The sequence below is a fragment of the Helicoverpa zea genome, chromosome 14 (assembly GCF_022581195.2).
Source record: "Helicoverpa zea isolate HzStark_Cry1AcR chromosome 14, ilHelZeax1.1, whole genome shotgun sequence".
Classification (NCBI taxonomy): domain Eukaryota; kingdom Metazoa; phylum Arthropoda; class Insecta; order Lepidoptera; family Noctuidae; genus Helicoverpa; species Helicoverpa zea.
The window spans coordinates 5813151-5837363 of NC_061465.1; the positions used below are offsets into that span (position 1 = coordinate 5813151).

Sequence of the window (24213 nt, forward strand, 5' to 3'; positions counted from 1 at the left end):
CATGAAGTTCTTTTACGAAATTATATTTTAGTTAAAAGTTAATAGGTTTAACATAATGCTGAGTAACCAGTTTCATATTTGAAAAATAATTTCAATGTTACATGCAATTCAGTAATCACTAGTCAACATGCAAATCTTATTTTGAAGTTTATGTATTTTAAGGCTACATCTTAGAAAAGTTTTAGAATTTCAATAATGACCATGACTACCTTGCTTATTTGTTACGTAGAGTGAACTTATTGAAGAAGTCAAGAATTAATCCAAACAAAAAGTCGAAAAACAATCACGTTAAATTAGCAGACAATCCCCAGACACTCAAATCAAGTGCAAAAATATTGGCACACTTTATTTAAGACCAACATTTTTACTCGGTCTTAGTACTAAAATATTTGACTTTGTTTTTCTAGTACACAGTCCTGAACAAATAAAAACCTTCTCTAATGAGTTGCTCTAGCAAGTGAGAAATTACTTTTCTTTTTTGTTGTTAGTAGGTATAAATATTTTTTTATGAATTCTCTGGACATACAAATAGGTAAATTATATTTGATTATTGTTAAGTGGCCAGTTCGTTTCATAGATATAATATTACTATATAAACAAGATTGCGTACGCTCAAAATATATATTTACGAAAATGAACTCTATTCTAACGCAATAAGGTACTAAATTGGTTGCATAATACACAGAGGCAAATCCGAGCCGAGAGGGATAGTTCGAACGGAGGCTGTTTGTCTGTTTCTAACACCTTGCCAGCATAAAAAAATGTTGTGATCAAAAGTTTTGTCTTCCCAAAAACAATTGAATCACTTATATTTTTATCTTATTTTAACAATTGTAAGTCAACAAATTAATAACAATCGCATTAATTTATTCGTATTTATTATTAAAACATAAACAACATAAATTTTTATTTTGCTTTTTTTTATTTTCTAGCGGTAACCCTGAACATTCTTGGCGCGTAATCAGCATTTAAAATTTTGTTTATATTTTTTTGTATTAAATCAATTTAAACTATTAAAATGGTGAAAAAGTGTTGCGTTTCTACTTGCAAAAGTGAATCCTATGGTGGTTGCAATATATCGTTCCACAGGTTAGCTAATAATAACATTTTCGTAAACCAAACAACTAGGGTGCCCATGAATTCTTGTAACGAGTCAAAATATGGGTGATGGATTTTAAAACTGTTGTACTATTGTTATAGCTTCCCAAAAAATGAAGAAAGGCGACATAAATGGCTCAGCAGTCTATATATGAAGTAGAAATACAAAAAAAAAACAGTCTTCACTTCGAATCTTCCTGCTTTTATACTGCTAATTTCCGCTAATTATTAAAAGCCTTTATTAGTATCTTAAGGTCACAAACTGCGTAAGTTAAAACTTCAATACTAATCTGTGTTTAATAATCTTAGCAAATTCGGATTTGTCTCACATAGCTTAATCTCATAGTCACCCTATTAGAAAGGGACAGACAGCCTCCGTACTAACTGTTTCACTCGGCTCGTTTTTTGGGTTTATATGCGCAGTCCTGTTTACTAATATTATGTCTATGGTTCGTTTACAAGCAATTAACGATGTCAATATTGATAAATGCTTACTAACCATAATAGCTATATTCTCCATAAAAACCTGGTCATTTATACAAACAATAGTATTCAAAGATCGCTTATTCCTCGCAAAACTGTAACTATAATGGTAGTCTTTAATTACAGTGTTAATATCCCAGTCTAAACAATCAGAGACTCCAGAATCGGTATTATTGCGCACCCCTTTGTGCACGAAACTGAAAGTAAAATTAAGCAAATGCTTAGAGTTGCACATTGTCAACTTTTAGTCGGCCGATAGGTCGTTTGGCCTCATAAATTAGCATGAAGATGAATGGTAGTCCACACTGTACAAGGATCAGCGACCTTAGCATGGCGATTCTATCTCTATTCTACCAAGAAACGACAAAGCTCTTTCTTTCCCACTCGACATGTCTTCTACCCGAGCATGGCGCGAGCTGTAGACTCGCGTTTCTATCAAGAGAAAGACTTTCCATAGCAACGGATAAGTAGCTAGTGATGGGTCGTTCTGCGATGAATTTACGTTTAGTTAGCCAAAAAAATGTGTCAATGCACTATTTTTCACGCATGAACCTATACATAAACTCACGTAACTCAAAGCAACAACAAAACGTATTCATCGAACTTATTTCTTATCTGTGGAACTAAAATGGTTGATGTTTGTTTGTTTACAAAAAACGATTATTGTTGTTGATTTTACATATTAATTTAAGTTGTTGATTTTTAATATTGGTGACTACTGCGGCAAGGAAAAAGTAAGTAGATTTTGTGTATAATAAATAAAGTACTGATTATTCCAATAGTTGTGTGTAATTAATCTAAACGAACAATAATTAATTATCCATACATACGATGAAAAGAACAAAGGAAAATAACATAATAATCTCAATAAATGGTGATTGGTGGCATTGCCTGATGAAAACTTTGCCATGCACAGTTCCATGTGTTCCTCACTGTTATCTTGCTTCCCTATATTATTGCCCGAAGTGTTTTTACTTTCGCCGTTACAAAAACTGTTTATTTACAGCGTACGAAGTCCCATCCAATAAACAGAGAAGATAGTATCGCGATCCATTGAGAAAAGAAGGCCACGACAAAGAAGAATGGGTCAGTATTCAAAAGCTGCTGAAAAATATGGAAAAAGAACGAGTTCTTGGCATACAATGCTGACACGAGAAATATTCTATTAGTAAGTGTCTTTAAATAATATTCATTTACTAGTAATAGTTCCCCAGACTTGTTGGCTTCATTCTAGCAAAACTCTCATGCTTTGTTGTCAAAATATAATTATGGCAATAATAATTATAGTACCTATTTGTTGCTTGTGTGATATAATATAAGCAACAACTCTTAAGATAAAAAATAAAATGAGACAATCATTTACACAGAGGTAAAGGTTTATTTACATAAAATTAAGGCTACAGATAAAGTCATTTATTCAAAATAGGCTGAAAATCAGCAGCAGAAGCGGTGGAACAAACTCCCCAGCAACTCAATTCTGTCTGTATGGTTTGAAGAACTGTTGATATACAAAGATATTCATAATAGTTGCTCTTCTGTGAGTTGCAGCTTATAGTAAGCTACCACTAAGGTCATTAGTGTGTCTCTCTCTCTCTGCCTTTCCTTGGGAAGAAGAGTTGTAGCTTGTAGCATAGGCACCCTGCAAAAAAAAATAACTGTGTGTTTGGTAAAGAGTTTTTACAGTATTATAAAAGAATAACATACTGATACTGATACATTATCAGCATTATTATTGGTGTCATGAGCCAAGACCCTAATGCATAACTAGAATCCCCTGAAAATGAATGATAATTTAATTTTGTGTTTGTGTTTCAGATTACAAAAAAAGGATGCTAAATGACAGCTGGGCCTTCAGTTTACAAATTATAAATTATTGAAATTATATTATTTAATAAAGAATATGAATGTTAAAATCATAATGGTTGTTTATTTAAAATGTAATTTTTTTCTTAGCAGATAAAACTGTCCAATTCTAGAGTCATATAGCCTGCGCAGTTCGTTCTTAATGAGAGAACTATTGAAAATTGATTGTTTATGAACTCTGTCACGATAATTGGCATTTATGTTCAGTATTTTGCACTCAGTATTTACAATCTGAAATAGAGGTCATAACTAATATTAGGTATACTAACCTTGTATTCACTGCAAAAACAAATTGTTTAAAAAATTTGCTAACAGTGGTTAGTAATGTTGTTAATGACCTAAGCAGGACCCGAGCAAAGAACCTGCAACAATTAGGCTTTGTTAAATATTTTTCTTCTGTTTAATCATTTTCTTGCAATGAAGGGCAATACCTACATAATAGACAAAATAATCTTAGAAACAATAATAAATGAAGTGAATAGATTTTTCTATATTTAACTTTAACTTTAACCTTATCTATAAGGATGAAAACTTTGTCATATTTTTGGTTGATAACAATTGGAAAGCACAACGAAATAAAATAGACTGTAGGTACTTACATTGACAAGAACAGGCAGACCCTGAGATATAGGAGACAGATTCCTGGCACAAATACTGCACCATCTCTGCACATTTACGTTTTCGATGTCGAGAGGCCTAACACTCGTACAGCTCGTTCTTTGAGCTTTACACTGATTCTTCTCAGCATAAAAACTGACCACATGACGACGGTAGGACCCCGAAATACTTTGTAAATGCTATTTGAGAACTTAAAATTATAATAATATTCTTGTCTACTCTTGTCTAGGTCCGATGAGATGTAGAGTATTTGACATTTCATATAGAAAGTTATATCTACTCCCAAATGTCAAAAGTAGATAAAATATAGTCGTCATGCTCGAGGCGATAGACACATGTCGATGAAGAAAAGAAACATTTCTCTTCTCGATGTCAAACATCGCCATGCTCGGATCGATAGAAATATTTCTTCAATCTCTCATTTTGTCGATTCTCCGGTAGACAAAAGCTGTTTCTATGGCGGTCATGCTAGGCCCGCAGGTATTTAGAAGTTTGAAAACTTTTTTTACGGGTAATCATCAAATGACGGCTAATGCTATGGGTGCAGCGTGAGAGAAGTATCAGACTCTTACTGACTAAAACCCATCATGTTCCTTCTTAGCCTTCTTTGTTCCAGGGCCGCGATAAATCTTTCGAACAATCCCTCAGTCCACTGACTGAAAACTTTGATTGGGATTAAGATTTTTTTTTTAATAAAAATTGCCAACCATCAGGTCAACTCTCATCCTCTGAGCATTTTCCCAACTGAGTTGGGGTCAGCTTCCAGTCTAACCGGATGCAGCTATGTACCAGTAATTGAACAGTGTTTCAACAGTCGGCCGACTATTTAGTCGACAGTGTGTGTGTGTTACTCGTACAATAGAGCGAGTAATAATAGATGGGTGTTTGTAATTGTGTGCCTTAAGCCGCTGTAATTGCAATGTGCATCATTAGAACGAAAGAATGGGAGAACCGATCTTATGTGTCGTTTCGATAAATTAAGTAAGCTTTTCTTCTATATTGTTTGGAAAATAAAAAGGATACTAGGCTAAGCCTAATCGTATAAGGTTTTATCCCGCCAGACGGTTAAAACCCATGAATGTAATATGAATTTTCTTTAGCGTCAGCCTGGTGAAACATTATTTATTTCTCATGACTAAGTATTTGTATACTTCATGAAATAAATTGTAATGATTCAATATTTTCTGTGAGATAATTAAACACAAGACATAATATATTTAAAAAAAAAACATTACAGAAAATGCAGAAGACGTGTAAAAAAACGACTTATAAACCTACAAAACTGGATCTATGAAATCTTTAATTCCTATCAAATCAAAACACTACAGCGCCATCTATACCATAATGACGGTACTCCATTGGCCCTAAATGAAGTGTCGTTCGTTATTCATTCGCATGTTAAAGGTGCTGGCTATACAAGGAGACATTCTAATTACGGCAGCAGGCGTGGTCGCTCGTCCTCACCTGATTAAGGCATCAAAGATTCCACTGTGAGCCAGTTCGTAATTATTTGGCCTTACCGCGTCGCCTTTATGCGACGAAGAGTTATTCAGTGCAACACTCAATCAACCGAGCCATTATAAAGATATCTCGTTAACAAGCAATTTAACTCTTAATTAAAATCTTTTGATATTAAATCGAGTACAAAATCGCGTAATTTATTCCAATTAGTTTTTGTCAATGGAACAGTGTAAAAATGTTACAGATCTTGTCATCAATGGAATCATTGCCGCAACTTAAACACAAAAAACGCGACACGAATCAAAGATTTAAAACAGAGTAAAAAAGGCACAAAGATAAAACATTAAATATTAATAGCAACTCGTTTTGGCTTGAACGTTCGTCTTAGGTAAACTGTACCGGAGTTTCGTCGTTTGTAGCACCTTGTCCTCTTCAAATCCTATATAATAATGAGACAAGCTTCGGTCTCTTTGAGGAAATTTTTAATGAAACACCCTAGGAAAGTTATAAAAGCCTCGTCTATCTTTTAAAAAGTAATTGAGCCTGGTAGAGAGTCGCTTTTCAAATGATTTGCGGGTTTTGTTTTACAATCATTGCGAAAAGTTGCCAACTTTAAACATTAATTTCGTAATCAGAGACTACGAACAAATATTTTGTTTGAAGTAAAAAGTAGAATTATATTTGCGTCAATACAAAAGCTTGTAATACCTAAATACAAAAGTTATTCTTAAATTAAGTTTTTTTGTTATTTCTCACTTCTAATATACTTAAAAGATAATTCAAATATTAAAAAGCAAATGGAAAATGGATTCATTTCTATTTGTTTCGTTGAAACTGTGTTAATTTACTGTCGCGTTCTTTTTTAGTCCTTCTGTGAATGTTGGAACTACCCCAATTATCTTTAGTCGATTCTAGGAACCGGCATAAAATAATACCTGCATGATACGCTCGTATTTTCAGTTAACGAGATTAGAATAGAAATACTTTTGTAATATCTACTTTTAAAGCAGAGAATACTAACTTCATAAATTATAATTCAAAAACTTTTTTCCGTCCGAAACCTCAGTTGAAATTTAATTTCTCACAACGGGTGCAAGTTTTCGCGCTTGAAATTAACGGAATTAGTGAAATTGCTATTAGGGGGTGTGAAAAAATGTAATTATGTCCTTGGTGGGTCATTAACAATAGTTAGAACGCTCGTGGTACTCGCCGCGAGGCGAAACGAGTTATTGCAGTGTGAATTGCACTTTATAAGTACGGAATTTTAAAACCATTTTCAAAATCTGTTTCGTATACATTTTATTGTTTTATATGCCTTTTTTGTAACTGCTTATTATTATGAATCAACGCTTTGATTTGTTCAAAATTGTCTTTAGATGTAATCCCTACATCTATTAATTTTCCTCGAGATAAGCTAGATGTTCCACTTCAAGAGGTACCTAATTTCAAGTCTTTTGTTAACAGACACAATTGAGATTTGGGAAATTGTAACATAAACAAAACTGGCAATAATTCAAGATAATCAGACTCATGATTTACCATTAAATGCAAGGACGCCGAGTGCCAAGTCCCTTTGTCGGATTATTGACGCCATAAAAGTGGAGCTCTAGCGATAGCCGACAGAACTCCTTATTCTTGGCAAATAATCGAACGACTGCTAACAACCAGATAGTCTGCTGAAAGACAAAAGAATATTTTCTAGCCTATTATCTAAATTATAGGCGGACGAGGAGGAAGACAATGCTAGCTCCCACTCGGCTCCGTCTTATTTTAATTGCGTCGTCCCAAGAGCTGTATTGCGTTTTATGAACGGAATAACACCAGATGTAGGCATCGTGTTATTGTCCTAAGCTTCTTTGTGAGAGCTTAAAATTGTGTTTACTAATTAAATGTAACCTATTGAGCTGGCTAGTTTTACTATGTAAGTATATGTACAAAGGTAGCACGGCGATGTGGGTGCATGAACGTGTTGCCGACGTGGCCCTTTGTACAAAGAAATCCAGTGGGCCTGACGCCGGCAACAAAGTGGTTTCATACATACGGACGTACGCGCACCAAGCAACAGAGAAAATTGAATTACAGCTTCACTTCGAATGAGCAACATCTTTGTTTGGGAGGTAATACCCGAATGTTTAACTGCTTTTGTGTCCTGTCTTTAGCTCCTTACCTTATGTTCAACAATCAATAACCTTATGACTCTTATAAAGTCATGTCAATCGATCAATAATAACACACTGAATTATTATGAAGCACCCAATAAACAAATGAGAAAAACAAAAATATTATATTACATCGTAGCAATAACGTAGCCATTCTTGCAAAAACATATTTTTGCCGTATAAACCAATACAGGAAAAGCTGATAAACGTATCAACGGATTAATATGAAATATTGGCGAAAACCAACATAAGTGAGAGGAAATATTGGCCGTTAGCTTCCTTTGGGAAAATCCGCGCAGCGCCGGTTATGCAACAATGACGAATTATTTTATCCAATGTGGGGTTTGTTCTCATGGTTTTTGTGATAAACAAACACGTGGCAAATACTACCAAATACGGAACGCTTACAAGTGCGAACACTCGCTTATTTTATTTATAGTTTCTGAAATTGAGTATTTGTTGTTTGTTACTTAAGTCTACGTAGTATGTAAGAGTGGGTTGCACCAATTAACTACAACGATAAACAAACCACAGCCCTTAAATTGACGCCAAACGGTAGTATCTACGATTTTACAGCTGTTTTGGTAATTGTCATAGTTACATGGTGCAGCCCACATTTAGAGCAAAACAGCTATAAAAGTCTAACGGCCAGTTTCTTCATCAAAAGTTAAAGTTAAAGTAATGTCTAAAGTAAAAGTAACGATCTTTAACTTTTGATGAAGAAACTGGCTGTAGATAACATAAATCTAGGTAAAAAACATCGAATTTTGTGAGAATTAAGGCCCTTATTAAGATATTACTTTAAACTAATAACAAGAATCTGATCCGTAGCAAAGTTTATTTTAAATATTTAAAATCTCAAAGATTTTGGCGAGCGTGGGCGTAATCAGGCTTCAACCAAATATTCTGAATTTATGCCCCAGATATCCTGTAAATATCTACTTCGAACATTAAATCTGAAAGCTCATTAATAATTTCGTGTACAAACTTAGTTTTCGATACAACTTGTAAATTAAAATCAGGAGTAAAGTTTGGTTAATATATTCATTGTTTATGTAGGTAGTTATCCTAATATTATCTTGTTAATGTAACATGTCGTAAACATAGTTTCAATGTTACATAACCTTCTGGTGTTTTGGTTCTTGTAGAAACCTATTCTTGGAACATGTGAAAAAAAATGTTTTCGTTTTTCTTCATAACATTAAGTCCATCATTATAAACAGCATCTCCCCAACTACAAAACCCTAACACGAACGAAAGCAAATGTCATTCACAAGATTCTCAATAATGCATAAGCAAATGATAATACATCGGTACCCCAGTAACCCATTTTATATCTCTTAAGAGCGCGTCACATAACATGAGCGACGCGTGCGCTTTGTGCCGCGTCTTGAAAGGAACTGAGATATTCATCGGAGTTTTTGTTTTGAATAGCGTTCTGTTTTCGAAAATGACATGATATTTGATATCTTGCAGAAAGTGGTGGTGTGTGTCTACCCTTATATGTATTAAAATTGGAGATTGTAGGCGTGTATAGTATTTGATAGAGACGGACAGAAAATACAGTTATAAGTGTCATCATTTTAGGATATTTGTTCTTATTCTTAAAATATTTCTGTCAATAAATACCCAAGTTGGTTTAATTTATGAGGGTCAATATATTGAAAAAAAAAATCTATTAAGTCTGCAATATTAATTTAATTTATACCCACAAATGGCTCCATATTAACCAGTTGCAGAACCTGTACTTAATTCCTGAGGTTCCTGTTTTTGAATTCGGCTTCCCCATCATCCCCTTGGGTGCTGTAAGAAGCTAAGGGGTTAACCCAGGGAAATGGGTAGCGGTATTTACCTAGAGTAATTCCATGAAATTGTGATCACTAAGTCGCCTAAGTGTGACGATTATGGAAATTTTCCTCGCTAGTCAGATAAGACGTAGAGTAAAATTCATAATTTGTGTTAATAATATTTTTACGTCCCACAAAAACTGAAATAAGTACAAGAAAAACTAAAATCTTTCTTCCTCTATCGACGTATAACATTTTCACAATTCAATTACCATTTAAAATATTCATAGTGTCAATGTTACTTGCAAAATAAACATAAGACGGCGCGAAACAACGTGACAGCTCCAGTTTGCATCTTTGGCAAAACATTGCCATTGCCACGATACCGTCAACTCGCCAACTGCCAGCCTGGCAGATAACAGCATGCCAAGCACAAAAGAAACTGCCCAGATAAAAATGAAACGACATAAAACATCCCAGAAAATTGCACTTCTAATATTTCTGCTTTTTAATTTACTACTCTGTCGCCTCACGTTCCTACCACTTTTTGTTTTCCATTTTCAATTAAAAAATATTCGTTTGGCAATTTAAAATTCCTTATTTTGTAACTCCGCTTATGAAGTCTTGCTATCGACGTTATTTCAATTAGAAATTAATTGAATGTTCTGTCTGAACAGTAATTATTGTGTAATTAGACCGTTAATTAGGCGCAGACTAGACATTATGACCTCAATTATTACTTGTCCTCAATGACTTATTTAAATCTGTCGTACAAATATTTAATATATTTAATATATAATAGTATGTACTTAATGAAATAATCAATTGCTAACCCATACCATTAAGTGTATTAGGTAGTTACCGAGACGGTACAAAAAAAAGTGTAAACCTTGAAAGCTCCGTATCCATGTGAATAAATAATGGATAAGTAATACTTTATTCAAGCAACAGTTGTATTTCAGTGGCAGACAAAACTGACGTACATAGAGATGAGTAGATACATGTAGATCCATAGTAACGCACGGTGAAAATAAGCTGCGAATTTTCACACCCTCGCTTTTAATGGTCTGGTTTGCAATACCGACTGCAGAAAAAATCTACCGCCTAATATCAAAAATATAATTTAAAAAATGGAATATTATATGTTCATTAGGGAAAAATCTTATAAACGTATTTTGGCAAATAGAAAGTAAACTCTGTATGGTTTACAAAGTAGACTTGCGGTAAACTAAGATCTCGCAAATAGCGCAGCAAACGAGTATTCGTAAAAATACGAGCCATCAATATAAAATCCAATCAGTGAAGTAAACATTTTTTTCTGGCTGTACGATCTAATTTCGCGAGCCGCCACCTCCGTCGCCTCTCCACAATCCACAAAGTAGCGAAAGTGGCGCAAAGTGCGCCGCGCAGACAATCCGACCCACCCATTGTTGTCTTTGATTTAGCCACCGCACTGCATCTAACCCACTACGTTCACTGCACGCAAAATAACAATCACATACGCTACGTCATACCTCCTAAACAAAACAAGCTGGTTCCACGCAAAGAGCGCGTCCGTTCATAATCACCCATCCGCACGAAATTAATAAAAGAATCCGAATTCCCGATGGTCCAAAAATCACTCGAGATTAAACGACAAAAACGCGCCGGGACATTTTCATTTCATCACGTCGTTCATATTAACTTAGAGAGCTACCTAAATATGCACGCAATTTTCATCCATTCCATTCCTAATGACTTTCACTGACACGGTGCAAAACCCCTCATTTTACACTTTGACGCGTTCACTTACGCCTAGTCCTGTCGCGATGACATTTTCCAATGGAAGCTAAAATAAAAGGAGTGGGAAAATGAAAGTTTTGTTCCCTCCAAATAAAGTCTAAATTCGAACGGACGGGACCGTCGAGCAGAGTGACTTTTGTCTATTCTGGGTCTTCAAGGATAAAGTATAATTCGTGCCGGAAGAAATACAGCGCAAGTCGACTCTGCTATTATCAAAATGAAACCGTGGTATGTACGCATTACAGATGTAAACAGCTTGGCAATGTGGGATAGTTGTGGTTGGTTTAGTTTGGTAGTTTTCGCTGTCGGATCGTTTTGTCTATCGGTAATATGAGACTCGGTTCGCACCTCTGAACAACAGAGCCTTACCTTTTTTCACACTTTATGAAAATACGTCTCTGTAGAGTAAGTACATATGTGTGCTCGTGGTGTTAAGTTACGCATATTTTGTTTAGCCTTAGCATTAGGAATGTTAATGTTATAAATGAATAAGTAGTATGCTTGTTTAAAAGTTGTCTCAGGCTACACTGGAGTTACACCTTCTACTAAAATATTTTCAAACTTTATGAAAGTCCATCGGCAACTTCAATTTCCCCTACATATTTCTATAAAATAATAATGAAGCTAGTCAGGAATACCTAACGCTGACCAATATTCGACGCGGGCCGTTGCGTGCCAGGCATTCTCCGTCCAAGTATGAAATATGGAGTTGGAGACACACCGGCTTATGTGACTACCTGGCCACTATTATGAGGAAATTCTAAAACTAGCCGTCATAATGCAGTGCAAGAACTTGATACAACCGCTCTTGCAACTATTTTATTTCACGCTGAAAATGTTTCACGCTAGCTGAAATAACAGCGTTAAATGTTCGGAATTTCACGTTTAAAACTAGGCACGATTTTCGTCACGCTTAATTAATTTCAACGTCCAAAATGTATATCTATTTTAGTATATTAAATCACACAACTCGTTCTGAACGAGGCCACTAGATTTTAAGAGGATTACACAGGAGGCTAATTCAAAATTGTAATATGGAATGATGGCCCAATTTTGTCCCCATTTTACGGCAAGGGTGGTTGGTAAAAAGCAGTATCGCCCGAGGTGATGCCTGTCATGTGGGAGATATTCCCCTTTTCCCGGGTTTTCTCTACTTGTTCAACATGCTTTCACACTTTCGGGCATCCGAAACGGTAGGGGAAAAAGTCGGCCTATGAGAAAACTTTATGAATTCAACAAATGTTAGCTGTACTACGAAAATATTTTATTTAGAATTGCTGGTGTTACAACACCAGCAATTCTAAATAAAATATTTTGTGTCTACAAATAACAATGAGAGATTTCGAAATAAGTTAATCCCTTCTTGCACAATACACAGAGTTTAAATATAATGTATGTAAGTCCTCTGATTTATTATTTTTTTAGAATAAATTTAATAAATTATAAAAACAGCACTAACATTGTAAGCTAGCTACATAAAATAACACAACTTCATGATATATGAACCTGTGGCTTTGGGAGATACGTTTGCATTAAATAAAAACATTTTCGTTGCAAACAAACGAAACTAAATAATGTTGCGTATGAAAATAAGGGAATAATATTCTTGCTTTATGTAAAATTGTTACAACAATGTGGTTGATGCGAGCCAAATATTTTTTGCTACGCTCTTGAGAAATCAGACAAGATATACAGTCATGTGCACACAGTGTGAAATAAGGTTTTGTTCGGAAAAAATGTTTTCATATTGCACTGTGAATATTACAGTGTGTTTCGTACAGTATTGTGTGTACTTTATAATCTCTTTTGCCTTTTTTATAGGAAGCTACTCTATTTGTTATGAATATAGTTAACTCAGTAGCGTAAAGTGGAGCATACCTATTTATATACACTGGACTACATGATTACATGTTAAGGCATTTTCAATGCGATTAATGCAATAAACTGAGTAGCATTTCTTTGCAAAATAAAATAAGGAAGGTTTGTTCATTTTGTGTTTATATTTAAGTTAAACTAATAGCAAAACTTATAACAAAAGTATAATCTAACACTAGAGATCATTATAATTGTATTATTTGAAAAAATTAGAAACAACACTATGCGGGTTGATTAATTAATCAAATTAAATTTCTTTGTTATTCAAATATAAACCTAGCTGGTCATTCTCAAGGGGAACATAAATTCAGATGATTGTTAACAAATTCTGTATAATTAATTGAAGTTATATGTTCATTCACTTAAACTACCCATTTTATGTTCGTTACCTAAATGTGACATTTATGTTTCGTAATCGTTAGGTAATCATTGATGTGTCAGACCGTCCATCGCACTATTGTTAAAACTATTTACTAGACTTTGTATTTAATATTCTTAATTATTTGGTTTTTAGTATTTTATATGCTGCCAGTGTGAAGTTTTATATACTACCTACATTAGGTAACTTTGGCACAAGCCAACACAGGTAACATTCAAAATTATTACAGAGCTTATTTTTCATGATAAATACATATGTTACGTGTAATTGTTTTGAAACATGCACAATCCAAAATGAATAGTCCGTTAAAACTATAACTCATCACTGAAAACGTACTCCAAAACAAAACACTGAAACAGAATAGGTCCAAGAATTCAAGTAATCCTATTAATCATCTTTGAAATTCAATACATTGACACGTTAGCGCGCAGAGAGTGGGGTCGGCCGTTATCGACATTCCATGGATTTTATGATGTTTCAGTTTCTATAGACAACCATGGGAGGCGGGATAGTTGGAATATCACTTAGCTATTCGAATATGCAGATCGGCAATCGGTATGCCGTCTCCAATACTGTTGGTTTGTACACTCCGCAGTTTGTTAGCGTTGAAGATACCGTGTTTGTGTAGGTTCTAGCTTGAATTATTCATAATCAACACCAATTGTAACACATTTCGGATGAATATTGCCTGTAATGTAAACCTGTGGTTTATATCTTAGTGGTTATGAAAATTTACACTAACTGTTATCTATAAAAAGTTTGTAAATGTTTATTGATTTAATATTATTATTGTGCCTATTGATCGACATGGCGTGAACCTTGAAGAAAATGAATTGAATTCAGATTTAAGGCCAAACATTCCTATTTCACTGATGTCAATTATTTCAATCATTATTCAGGTAAATTGATGTGTTTTGTGTGTGGTATAATCGTTAGTTAAATTGATTTTGGTTACAATTATTAATACCTGGTCGTGAATAAACAACGTTGTGGCAGGAAACTTGAAATTATATGAAACTGCTTCCATCTGACTATTTGTTTTGAAATTAATATGAACTAAAGTATACTTTGATGTATTTTTTAAATAAAGAATGTTAAAAACTACATAAAATAAAAATAACCCTTTGCATAGTGAGAAATAGTTTTATCGCAATTTTTTTTTTAAGAAAAATCAAAATCCATTCTCCCATGAATGTTTTAAGGGAGTTAGTGGAGGCAAAATCTAATATAATAATATGCAGTTCAAAGGAAATACCGACGAGGAATAGTAATACTTTCGAGTACTTTATGGATTTAACCGTCACATTTTTAAGGCGACAAAACGTGACCGGCATCTGGGAGGGTCCATTGTTCGGTTTCAGCCAGTAGACCAGAATTTTATAAGTTTTTTTTTTCTACATAAAAGCGAATTCACTTATTTGAGTTACTGCTACATAATAAATTCAGGGCGGGGGCTAATAAAAGAAGATAACAATGAACGAAGCCTTCCGTTTGTTGATTAAGTGTCTTGAAAACCAAATAGAGGATAGATAAATGAAAAGATATTTACTTATAGATAAAACGCAGGTATTATTTAAAAAAATGTACTGAGAGATTTCGTAAATTAATTTACGTGCTACATTTTAAAGTGCATCAATTAAAATAAATTGTATCTCACTCTCGAGTTGCTAAAACGATATTATTTTCAAAAGATCACGAATTTAATCTAAAAGGTCTTCAACTGTTGATGACTAAAATATATCTAGTTTTTTCAGTCTGATCTTAATTTTCTATATCGATCTGAGTCTGAATATTCAGTGTCTAGGGCAACGCGGTTTGATAAGTACATAACTTATCCCTTCTAATCCCATTGGGTTTTAATTAAATTAGGCTCTGGAATGTGGCTTCATATTACACTATTTAGATATATTAAACGTTGTGAATAGTTATCGTAATAGAGAGTACTCATTAGGTGAACAAGTGGATTTACTAGTTAAATATTATGTGTAATATTTGTTTCATAAAATTGTAAATATATCCAATTATTTTACAATTGAAATGATTTGATTTTGCTAAAAAGTACATATAGCTTCCTAAACCTAACTTCTCAAATAAAACAAATACGCAAAGGATAACAAAAAATATTATGTAGATAACAAAAAGGCTCAATAAAATCAACTATGCGCTTAACCCTATAACGTCAGCATTACTTTTCAATAAACATTCTGTCTGCATTGGATCGCGTTCCATGAATTGGTATTTAAAACGAGATAGGTTCTTGCGAACGGGCGGCGGTGATCCAATGGCAATCGGCTGCTAATCTTTGTTTAATTTCAATTAACGCTCGCCATCTCCGTTCGTAGCAGTGTCCGCAGGGTTATATATTTTTTTCTTTTACAGTCTGCATGAGGTGCAAATATTAAAATTAAATGGGAAGTTATTGTTATTGCTTGTTTAACATTACCTATGCAGTTTCATGGTATTATTTTTAGTTTTCATTACGCTTGGGTTGTAAAATGCACAACTTAAAGTACATGCACTTTTAAAAGGAACATTTGTGTTCCTATGTTTATTTTATTACATAATTTTAAAGGCAATTGCACAGATAAAAATCCATTAATTTCAATTATTTGTTCAATCTATTATTATCGGAAGAATCTATAAGTTTTGTATTTTATTCTATAAGTTTCAAAACTCTGTTTTTACTACATTCTCCAATCGCCGATTTTACACTAATATAATATAATAGCACTAATTCTGCAAAAACATTCACAATTCAAACACCTGAAACTGCCTTCAGAATATTTTTCCACAGCGAACTACAAGTACACCGCAAGTATCCATTTTCGGCGCCCGGCGAGCTCACGTGTAGCTGCACTGCTAACTATACTAAATTACACCCAAAGCCAGACGGCACGCAATCATCGCACCAGTCTGTTTTACCTCATTAGCCCGATATCGCCCACCATCGGACTTTCAAACGGTCTATCAGAAGTTTTCTTATTAGAAGTTCCCCTATTACGACTTGTCTAGATGTAGAAAATCACGATCGATAAAAATCAAAGAGAAAATTCGTGGTTCGGTATGTGTGAAGTTTTTATGGGCACGTGTTCGGTCGTTCAGTATTAAGAGAAACATGTTGAGCTTGTGTTAGGCTAAGATTGGAAGGAGTATTTTACTTGGATCTCGTAGAATGTTCTGAACCTGAAGAAATCTGATAGAACTTGTTTCAATAAAGTGATTAATTACACAGACTAAATTAGTACAATAATTACTTAAAATGAATATTAATACAATTAATTACAAAACCAATTATTTAATGCTCAACATAGAACTGCGTAGGTTAGTTAGGTAATCAATTTGAAATCACAGTACCACATATAACTGAATTAGAACGCTAAGTTAAATTGATTTCACTTAGTCTTCATTCATTAATGGATGTGACATAAGCTAAGTATATTCCATTGTAACAAGGTCATGTCTAGCCGTATTCTTAGATTAGTACATGAAGTAAATGAACCTTCCCAGCAACGACTTTGTGAGGTTACATTGTAAAGCTTTATAGTACATTACAGCACTTTATATATTCGAGTTTAAAACTCTCCAGATAATAAACTTTAAACAAAATTTTGTTTAAATTTCACAGCAGATAGGCGACGTTTATGCATTTTGTTTTAACGATCACTAAAAATTTGTGAACCGTGAAATAGAAAGCGCTGAAATGATCATCCGTTAATGACAAAATGTTCCTAATTTTGTGATATTCAGGAAATATTGAATCGGCCTTACCTCCCACGTAGTGTCTAGATCATTAATTAAAAGCAAACACGAATGTCTACGTAGGTAAATACCTAGCTAATTTCTATTAATATATCAATTATAATAATGTTGCTTTGGTAATTGAAGGACAGAAGACTGTTTGGATATAATTTTATTCGTTTCATCTGTTCGATTACTTGTTATGGTATTGTTAATTTTCGCTAATTTTAAATTTGGAGACTGGTTTTGGATTAATAATAATAAACTTGTTTATTAATGGCAACTAGGCCCAAACTGTGTTAGTAACAACAAAACTTAGAATTATGTTAGTAAAAGAAATAATGGCAACTAGGCCCAAACTGTGTTAGTAACAATAAAACTTAGAATTATGTTAGTAAAAGAAAAAAGAAAAAGCGACAATATATCAAATCCCACCCAAAACAGAAATGTGAAAGGCTGCCAAGTTCGATAATATGGAAATCCTTCGCCTATAAAAGAAGTGAGATCTGAATAAGTACCAAGTTCCATACACATACCTCAGTTAAAAATAGTTACTTTTTAATGATGTTACTTGGCAAGTTTTCACACACCTTCGTATAAACCTACTAAACGCAATGAATCAAGTATTTAATTTTCTATTAAAAGTTGCCAAGTAACATTATTAAAAAGTAACTATTTTTAACTGAGGTATGTGTATGGAACTTGGTACTTATTCAGATCTCACTTCTTTTATAGGCGAAGGATTTCCATATTATCGAACTTGGCAGCCTTTCACATTTCTGTTTTGGGTGGGATTTCATTTATTTTTGTAAGGTTGTTTATTTTATTTTTTTCTTATGATTAAGTTAGTTAAGGAAATGTCTCATTTATACTATCTTTCAGATTTTTGAATATGCACTATGCTTCTTACAAAGAAATGAACTAGATTAACTAATTGGACTAGATTTACCAACTGACTGACATGACATGTTATCATATATTATGTTCGTGGATCAAAGTTACACATTCGTTATTTTCGAAAGTGACTCACACTTGGCCGTTTTCAGATTTTTACTTTGACTAAATACAAACCTTTGTAACGAATTTCAGATCGGTACGACCATTCGAAGATATATTATATAAATATAGATTTTAGTTCGTTTTAGTTCCTTAGGGGTATAAATTTACATTGGGTATTTTACACCTTCATTATTTTGAAACCGACTCACACTTGGCCATTTTCAGATTTTTCCCTTTACCTTGACATAAAGACCTACCTCCATGCCAAATTTCAAGTCAATACGACCATTGGAAGTGGTCTAGGTTTTTGATGAGTGAGTCAGTGAATCAGTGAATCAGTGAGTCAGTCAGTGAGTGTATAGTAAAAATAGCGATTTTCTGACGTCAATATCTCAAGACCTACAATAGGTATATTAATAAAATTTTGTATTTTAGATAAGTGAGGGGGTCTCAACAGATACTAGAAATTTGAAATGTGTAAATAAAATAGATTTTGAGTTATAGGGGGGTCGAATTTGGCCCGAAATGGTTCGTGTAATATAACCCACGGCCGGTGTGTCGCTTTTTTTGTTCGAACTTGGCGGACACACTGCCGTGTGTCTAGATTACGGTCTTCTGACCAGCACTTTCATTACATGTTCGAACTAGACCGCGCTCTGGACAGTGTGGAATAGATCTTCTTTCTCATTATCGCGTGAAAATCGTCAGTATGCGTAGAGGCAAACATACCTGACGCACTACAGTCCCAACAACATCCTGAAACAGTTATTATACTGCACACGCAGGGCGTCAAGCGATCGTTTAGTATGTCTCATCCACAGGCTGCTCGTGTAGAAGGATTGGCAGTAAGATTTAAATAGTGTAATTTTAACCTCCTTACTACAACGAGCGAACCTGTGAATCAACATGTTGCCACGTACCGCCAACGCCCTGCGTTCCCTGTCAATATCTACTTCGTCTCTGAGATCCGAGGTAAGGAAGTGTCCCAGGTATTTAAATGTATGTACCCTGGCTAACGGTAATCCATTTAAAGTTAAGACCGGATTTTGCGGCACCTTCCCATCTGCCGTCTCAAAAACCAAGTATACACTTTTTTTCACATTGTACACGAGGCCCAGACTATTGGCATATCGCTCACACACACATAACAGCTTCCTGACTGCGCCAGCTGTTGGGCCCAGCAGTACCATGTCGTCTGCGTAACTAAGATTGTTAACGCACACATTGTCAATCCAGCATCCGACACGCATACTGCTAAGCTCAGCAATCAGCCCATTTATATACAGGTTGAAGAGCTTTGGCGAAGATAACCCACCCTATCTCACTCCACACTCCAACCTGTACGCCTCAGACAGAGTATCACCCCAACGAACAAAATTCAGCTGGTTATTATACCAATAACGAAAGACGTTTAAAAGATCACGCGGAAAACCTGCTTCCTTCAACCTCTCCCATAAGACATCATAGGCCACAAGGTCAAAAGCCCTGGAAAGGTCGAGGAAACAGGCATATATGGGGGTACTTCTGTCTGTGTAATATTGGACAGTCTGCTTGAGGCTAAGAATTGCACTTTCTGTAGATAAATTGGGTCTAAACCCAAACTGTGCATCTGCTAAATGTAGGATCTTGTCTAGTTCTTGGTCAAGCAGACTGTCCAATACTTTAGCCACTACGGTGGCAAGCGATATAGGTCTATAGTTAGAAGGATCAGAGATATCCCCAGTTTTATTCTTAATTATGGGAACCACCACTGTTTTCATCATATCTGCAGGCATTAATATTAATGATAGAATTTTTATTTCTTATTGATTTCCACAATGTAAACTTGCTTCATTCTACTGGAACTGTGTAACTAAAAAGAATATTTTTAAGTGTTAATTAAGATACTTAAGGTCAAAAAGCATAAATGTCCTCCTATTTCTTGGGAAGTCGGTTAAAAAGGAGCTTTATTGTTTTCCCTTTCATGATTCAAAGTCCGGACAAAGACGTCTTTATTTGAGTTTTTTCACTATGTTTCTTTCTGTTGAAACTAAAGTGGGTCAGGTAAAAAGTGGAAGCTATTTTCAAGGTCCCGCCGGATAAAGTTGCCGGTGGCTTCGACCTAGAATTTCTAAGCAAATGTAAACTAGTCAGAAAGTACATTTTCTTTTGATACTGTATGTTCATAATTTAAGTATGCTGATCTTGTTAAAGTGATATCTCCCAAAAAAACGGATAGAAAAGAAATACAAACCATGGCTGGTGATTCTAAATAAGTACAGATTTTAGATTTTTTTCTACTAGAAAGTTGAGTAAAGATTGCGTATAAATCTGATACAAGAAAACCTGCACCTAAATCCGAGTCGCCGTCGTCTGTCAAAGCTACACATATCCCCAAATCAGTATCGACAAAGTTTCAACTGAATACTAAGATACTGAAAAGCTAGGGATTAAAGTTGAGCTCAATACTTTAAAGATGGATACAGAGATTGTCTCCATTCATGTCAACGTAAAGATCATAGGTAACAAAACTAATCCTATTACTAGAGATAAGAATCTTAGTCGCGATGTTCATCAAGGGCTAACACTCATAATCTACGTGGATACAGGCACATGTATCGTTAATGTTAGAGGGTAGGGTTCAACGAACATATTAAATCGTTAAGTGTTTTGATAAACACAGACGCGGGGGGATTGCGATGATGCGATTCACAGTTGGGAATTTGGTAAATCATCCTCGATGGGGAAGCACGTACTCTGATTTGAATTGTGAGGTACCCTTATCTAGGTATGAAAAGGGATTATAGTTAGGTTTTATTAAATAGTTTCAGTTTACATTGGCCGTAAAATAACCTTGTTTGCAAACAAAGATTAAAACTCAATTTATAGAGGTAAAACGGGTTTTGTTTTGATATCTGTCGAATTATGTTTGTACATCGCATTTATTTTGATAATATTAATAAATAACAAATAATACGGTAAATACGCTATTCAAATATTGAGTTTAATGCTATTAATAAGAGTTAATATTCAAGCTAAATAAATCTAGGTCCAAATAAAACTGTTGTAATCAGGGCTGAGGAAAGCGGCACTCTGCCTTTACCCGCGTAAAGAATTCGGATAGGCCAACAAAAAAAATTCAATCGCAATATTCATGACTCCTCGATTGTATTCGTGATTTGAATGCAAATTGAAGGAATCTCATTTGAACTGAAAATTATATTGAAGTTGTTGCGCAAACACCGGAGCTCCAGGTTATTTAATTAAATGTGTGAACACTGAATACAGGAAGCAGTTTACATAAAATTAGGCGGTTTTAATGAGCGTTTCGATATTCTAATGGCGAATCTGAAGTGTCGTTGCAGCAGACGGGACGTCCCGAACGTACGGCTTCGCTCCCAAATTAGCTATCAGGCCGGGCGACGACAAAGAGCTGAGGGCTTATCTGGCGGATTTAGATGAACTGAACCCTTGGCGACTATACAAAATAATAGCCGGCTCGATAGCGTCATTGTTTGAGCATGAAATTAAAATTGAACGGGGTTCACACGTGCGCACGGCTGAGATAAGGGGTTGTACCGGCCGGCAATCGATTCGCGACTACCAATGTTTGCCTTGTTCGTTGATTTACTTAAGGGGTTTGCTCTTTTCTTTATTTGATCTAACAACTACTCTTATGCTTTATTCGAAATATTATTGAAGTACTGTTTGTTTAGTTAGGATTTACCAATGAGTAGGTAAACTGAGGGCTACTTGTATGCACTGAGTAGTTTCTCGGTTGTGTGCCTTCTGCTTCAGTTCGAACAATATAAAGTAAACATTAGTCTAAAAATAACAATCCAGCTATAATTAAATATATTTTAATCTTAGCAGGTTTGTTCTTAAATATGTATTATGTTAAGGACCTTGTTTTCTTTTTGTATTGTAAGGGATCGAGACAACTGTGAATTCCTGATTACTCATGGGACGTTGTAGAAACTTTACTGAAATTCACTCACATTCTATTATTGTCAGAGACAGTCTCATAAAAAGGAATAGTTCGTTATACTCTCTGCAAAGGACTGTCAATACGTATTTAAATATAGGTCACGCCGGTCTTACAAGGCCAGTGTCAAGGTCATTATCTTCATATTGTCATTGTTAAAAGGCGATAAAAGAACAAAGCACAAAGCAGCTTTCAATTAGATCTAACGCTACCAGAGTAAAGTACCTAAGAAAGGCAAGTTTACCGGCAAACAACTATCAGCAAAACTAAGTTTACATTAATATAACAAACCACACATAAATAACACGGGCCCTGTATTCATACACTGCAATCACAACAATAATAATCCAACTCGAACATGCAACTGTGTGCATATCAAATCAATTTACAAACAAAGCGCTATGTTGTCTGTTCTAACGTGTCTATCCCAAAATTAGATCTATTAGGGGGATTTAGCCGTCTACCTAAACACATTATGATACATATATTCGATTATTTACCTATTAACGATGGTGTATGCGGTTGGTGCAATTTAATTTATCGATACAGGAACGTATTGTGTGCTTTGCAACTGTTGGGAGCTGAACTAGCCGTTTCTAGTGCGTTTCTGCCAGTATTTGTTCCCCCCTTCGGATATGAGATTGTGCTGATGATTTAATTAATTGAATTTTGGTGTCAATAATGGATTTAGGATTTTGTAGTGTTAGCTATAGAGGTGGAACACTGTTTAGTTGGAATATTGAACGCAGAGGTAAGCAAACATTCGAAATTGAGATAGATGAAAAAGGTACGATAACTACGAGAAGAAACTATGCCGATTGAAAAAATAGTATCACGAGCTTGCACGGCCTGATTGCGAACCCATCGCTTACTGCACTGAAATCTAAAATCCATTTTGCATCGGTCCTTCTTTTTCCACAGACGCATCACTCCATCACTGACGATGCACATACCCTATGTTTTTCTATGCAAACCAGTTATGAAGTTCTAATACTTAACATTGCATTGCAGGCTCAGCATGCGGTTAATAAACCGTCGCTACAAGGGTGCCTCATAATGAAGCCGCTTACATCATCCCCAGTTAGTAATTTTATTTTCCTTAGAGGTAGCTAATCCATTTCCATTTACACGTGTTCAAGTATTTAATAATCAAATAATGCCAAGCAAGAATGTGCCCAATTCTTTTGGCAAGAAGGTTGTAAGTTTAGTGAGCGAGAGATGGTTTGAGGAAAAAATAAAATTAAAAGGGTAAAACCGAACACAAATCATGAACTGTTTATGTAAATCCTTGCTCGGAGCAACAGGATTACACTGGAGCATCTGTGTCTACACTCGCTAATGAGATTAGTGACACCAAGTATAACCTGAACTGCGTCGTTTAACGGTGAGCGTTAAAACTGTCGGAGAGCATTATTTAGTGTTTTAAATGCAAGATGATGGTGTTTAAGAAAATGTCGATGGTAGTTTCATTCATATACGTATAGTATGTATACAATAGAAAAGAACTTGTTTATTATATTGACTGTTTATTAGACAGATTAAATTGTGAGAATAAAAGATAGAGTTTTTGTAAATGAATGAGCATGAATCAAGATTATGCCAGAATAAAAGACTGAAGCATCTATATTGTTAGACGTTTCGTACATAAGAATTTACCTTTCTACGAACCACATAATTTGACCCGAAAGTTGAGCCTGCTACCATCAATCGAGATTGTAGTATTAAGATTATACTATTTCTTTTTTAAATAAGCGGAATTTGAAGTCAAAAAGACTATGATGATGAAACGTAATTTCTCTGTCCATAAATATTTGACAGTTCTCTACAACCCAGACAAACTAGATATCCATTTTAAAAATAACAAAACAAAAGCCGAATCGAAATGTATCTATTTAAAGTCTACGTCGGGCAATCAACCTGCCTCACTAGACATTGATAAATAAAAGGATATCGACAAAACTTCCAAATTTAACATTCATTTTACGTATTGTTTGGCATACGATGCAG

At 34.7% G+C, this 24213-nt stretch overlaps 2 protein-coding genes and 1 long non-coding RNA gene across 3 annotated transcripts in view; 1 reads left to right on the forward strand and 2 right to left on the reverse strand.

Annotated features, from left to right (window-relative positions):
* Positions 1 to 24213, reverse strand: part of LOC124636704 (semaphorin-2A) — a 183139-nt gene that overhangs the window by 146002 nt on the left and 12924 nt on the right. The window lies entirely within an intron of this gene.
* Positions 2276 to 3448, forward strand: LOC124636706. Its single transcript, XR_006985143.1, has 3 exons — positions 2276 to 2315; positions 2588 to 2749; positions 3397 to 3448. It is a non-coding gene; the product is annotated as an uncharacterized LOC124636706 (long non-coding RNA).
* On the reverse strand, positions 18980 to 19432 carry LOC124636648. The gene has a single exon (XM_047172809.1). It carries the CDS (start codon positions 19430 to 19432, stop codon positions 18980 to 18982), a length of 453 nt encoding a protein of 150 aa, XP_047028765.1.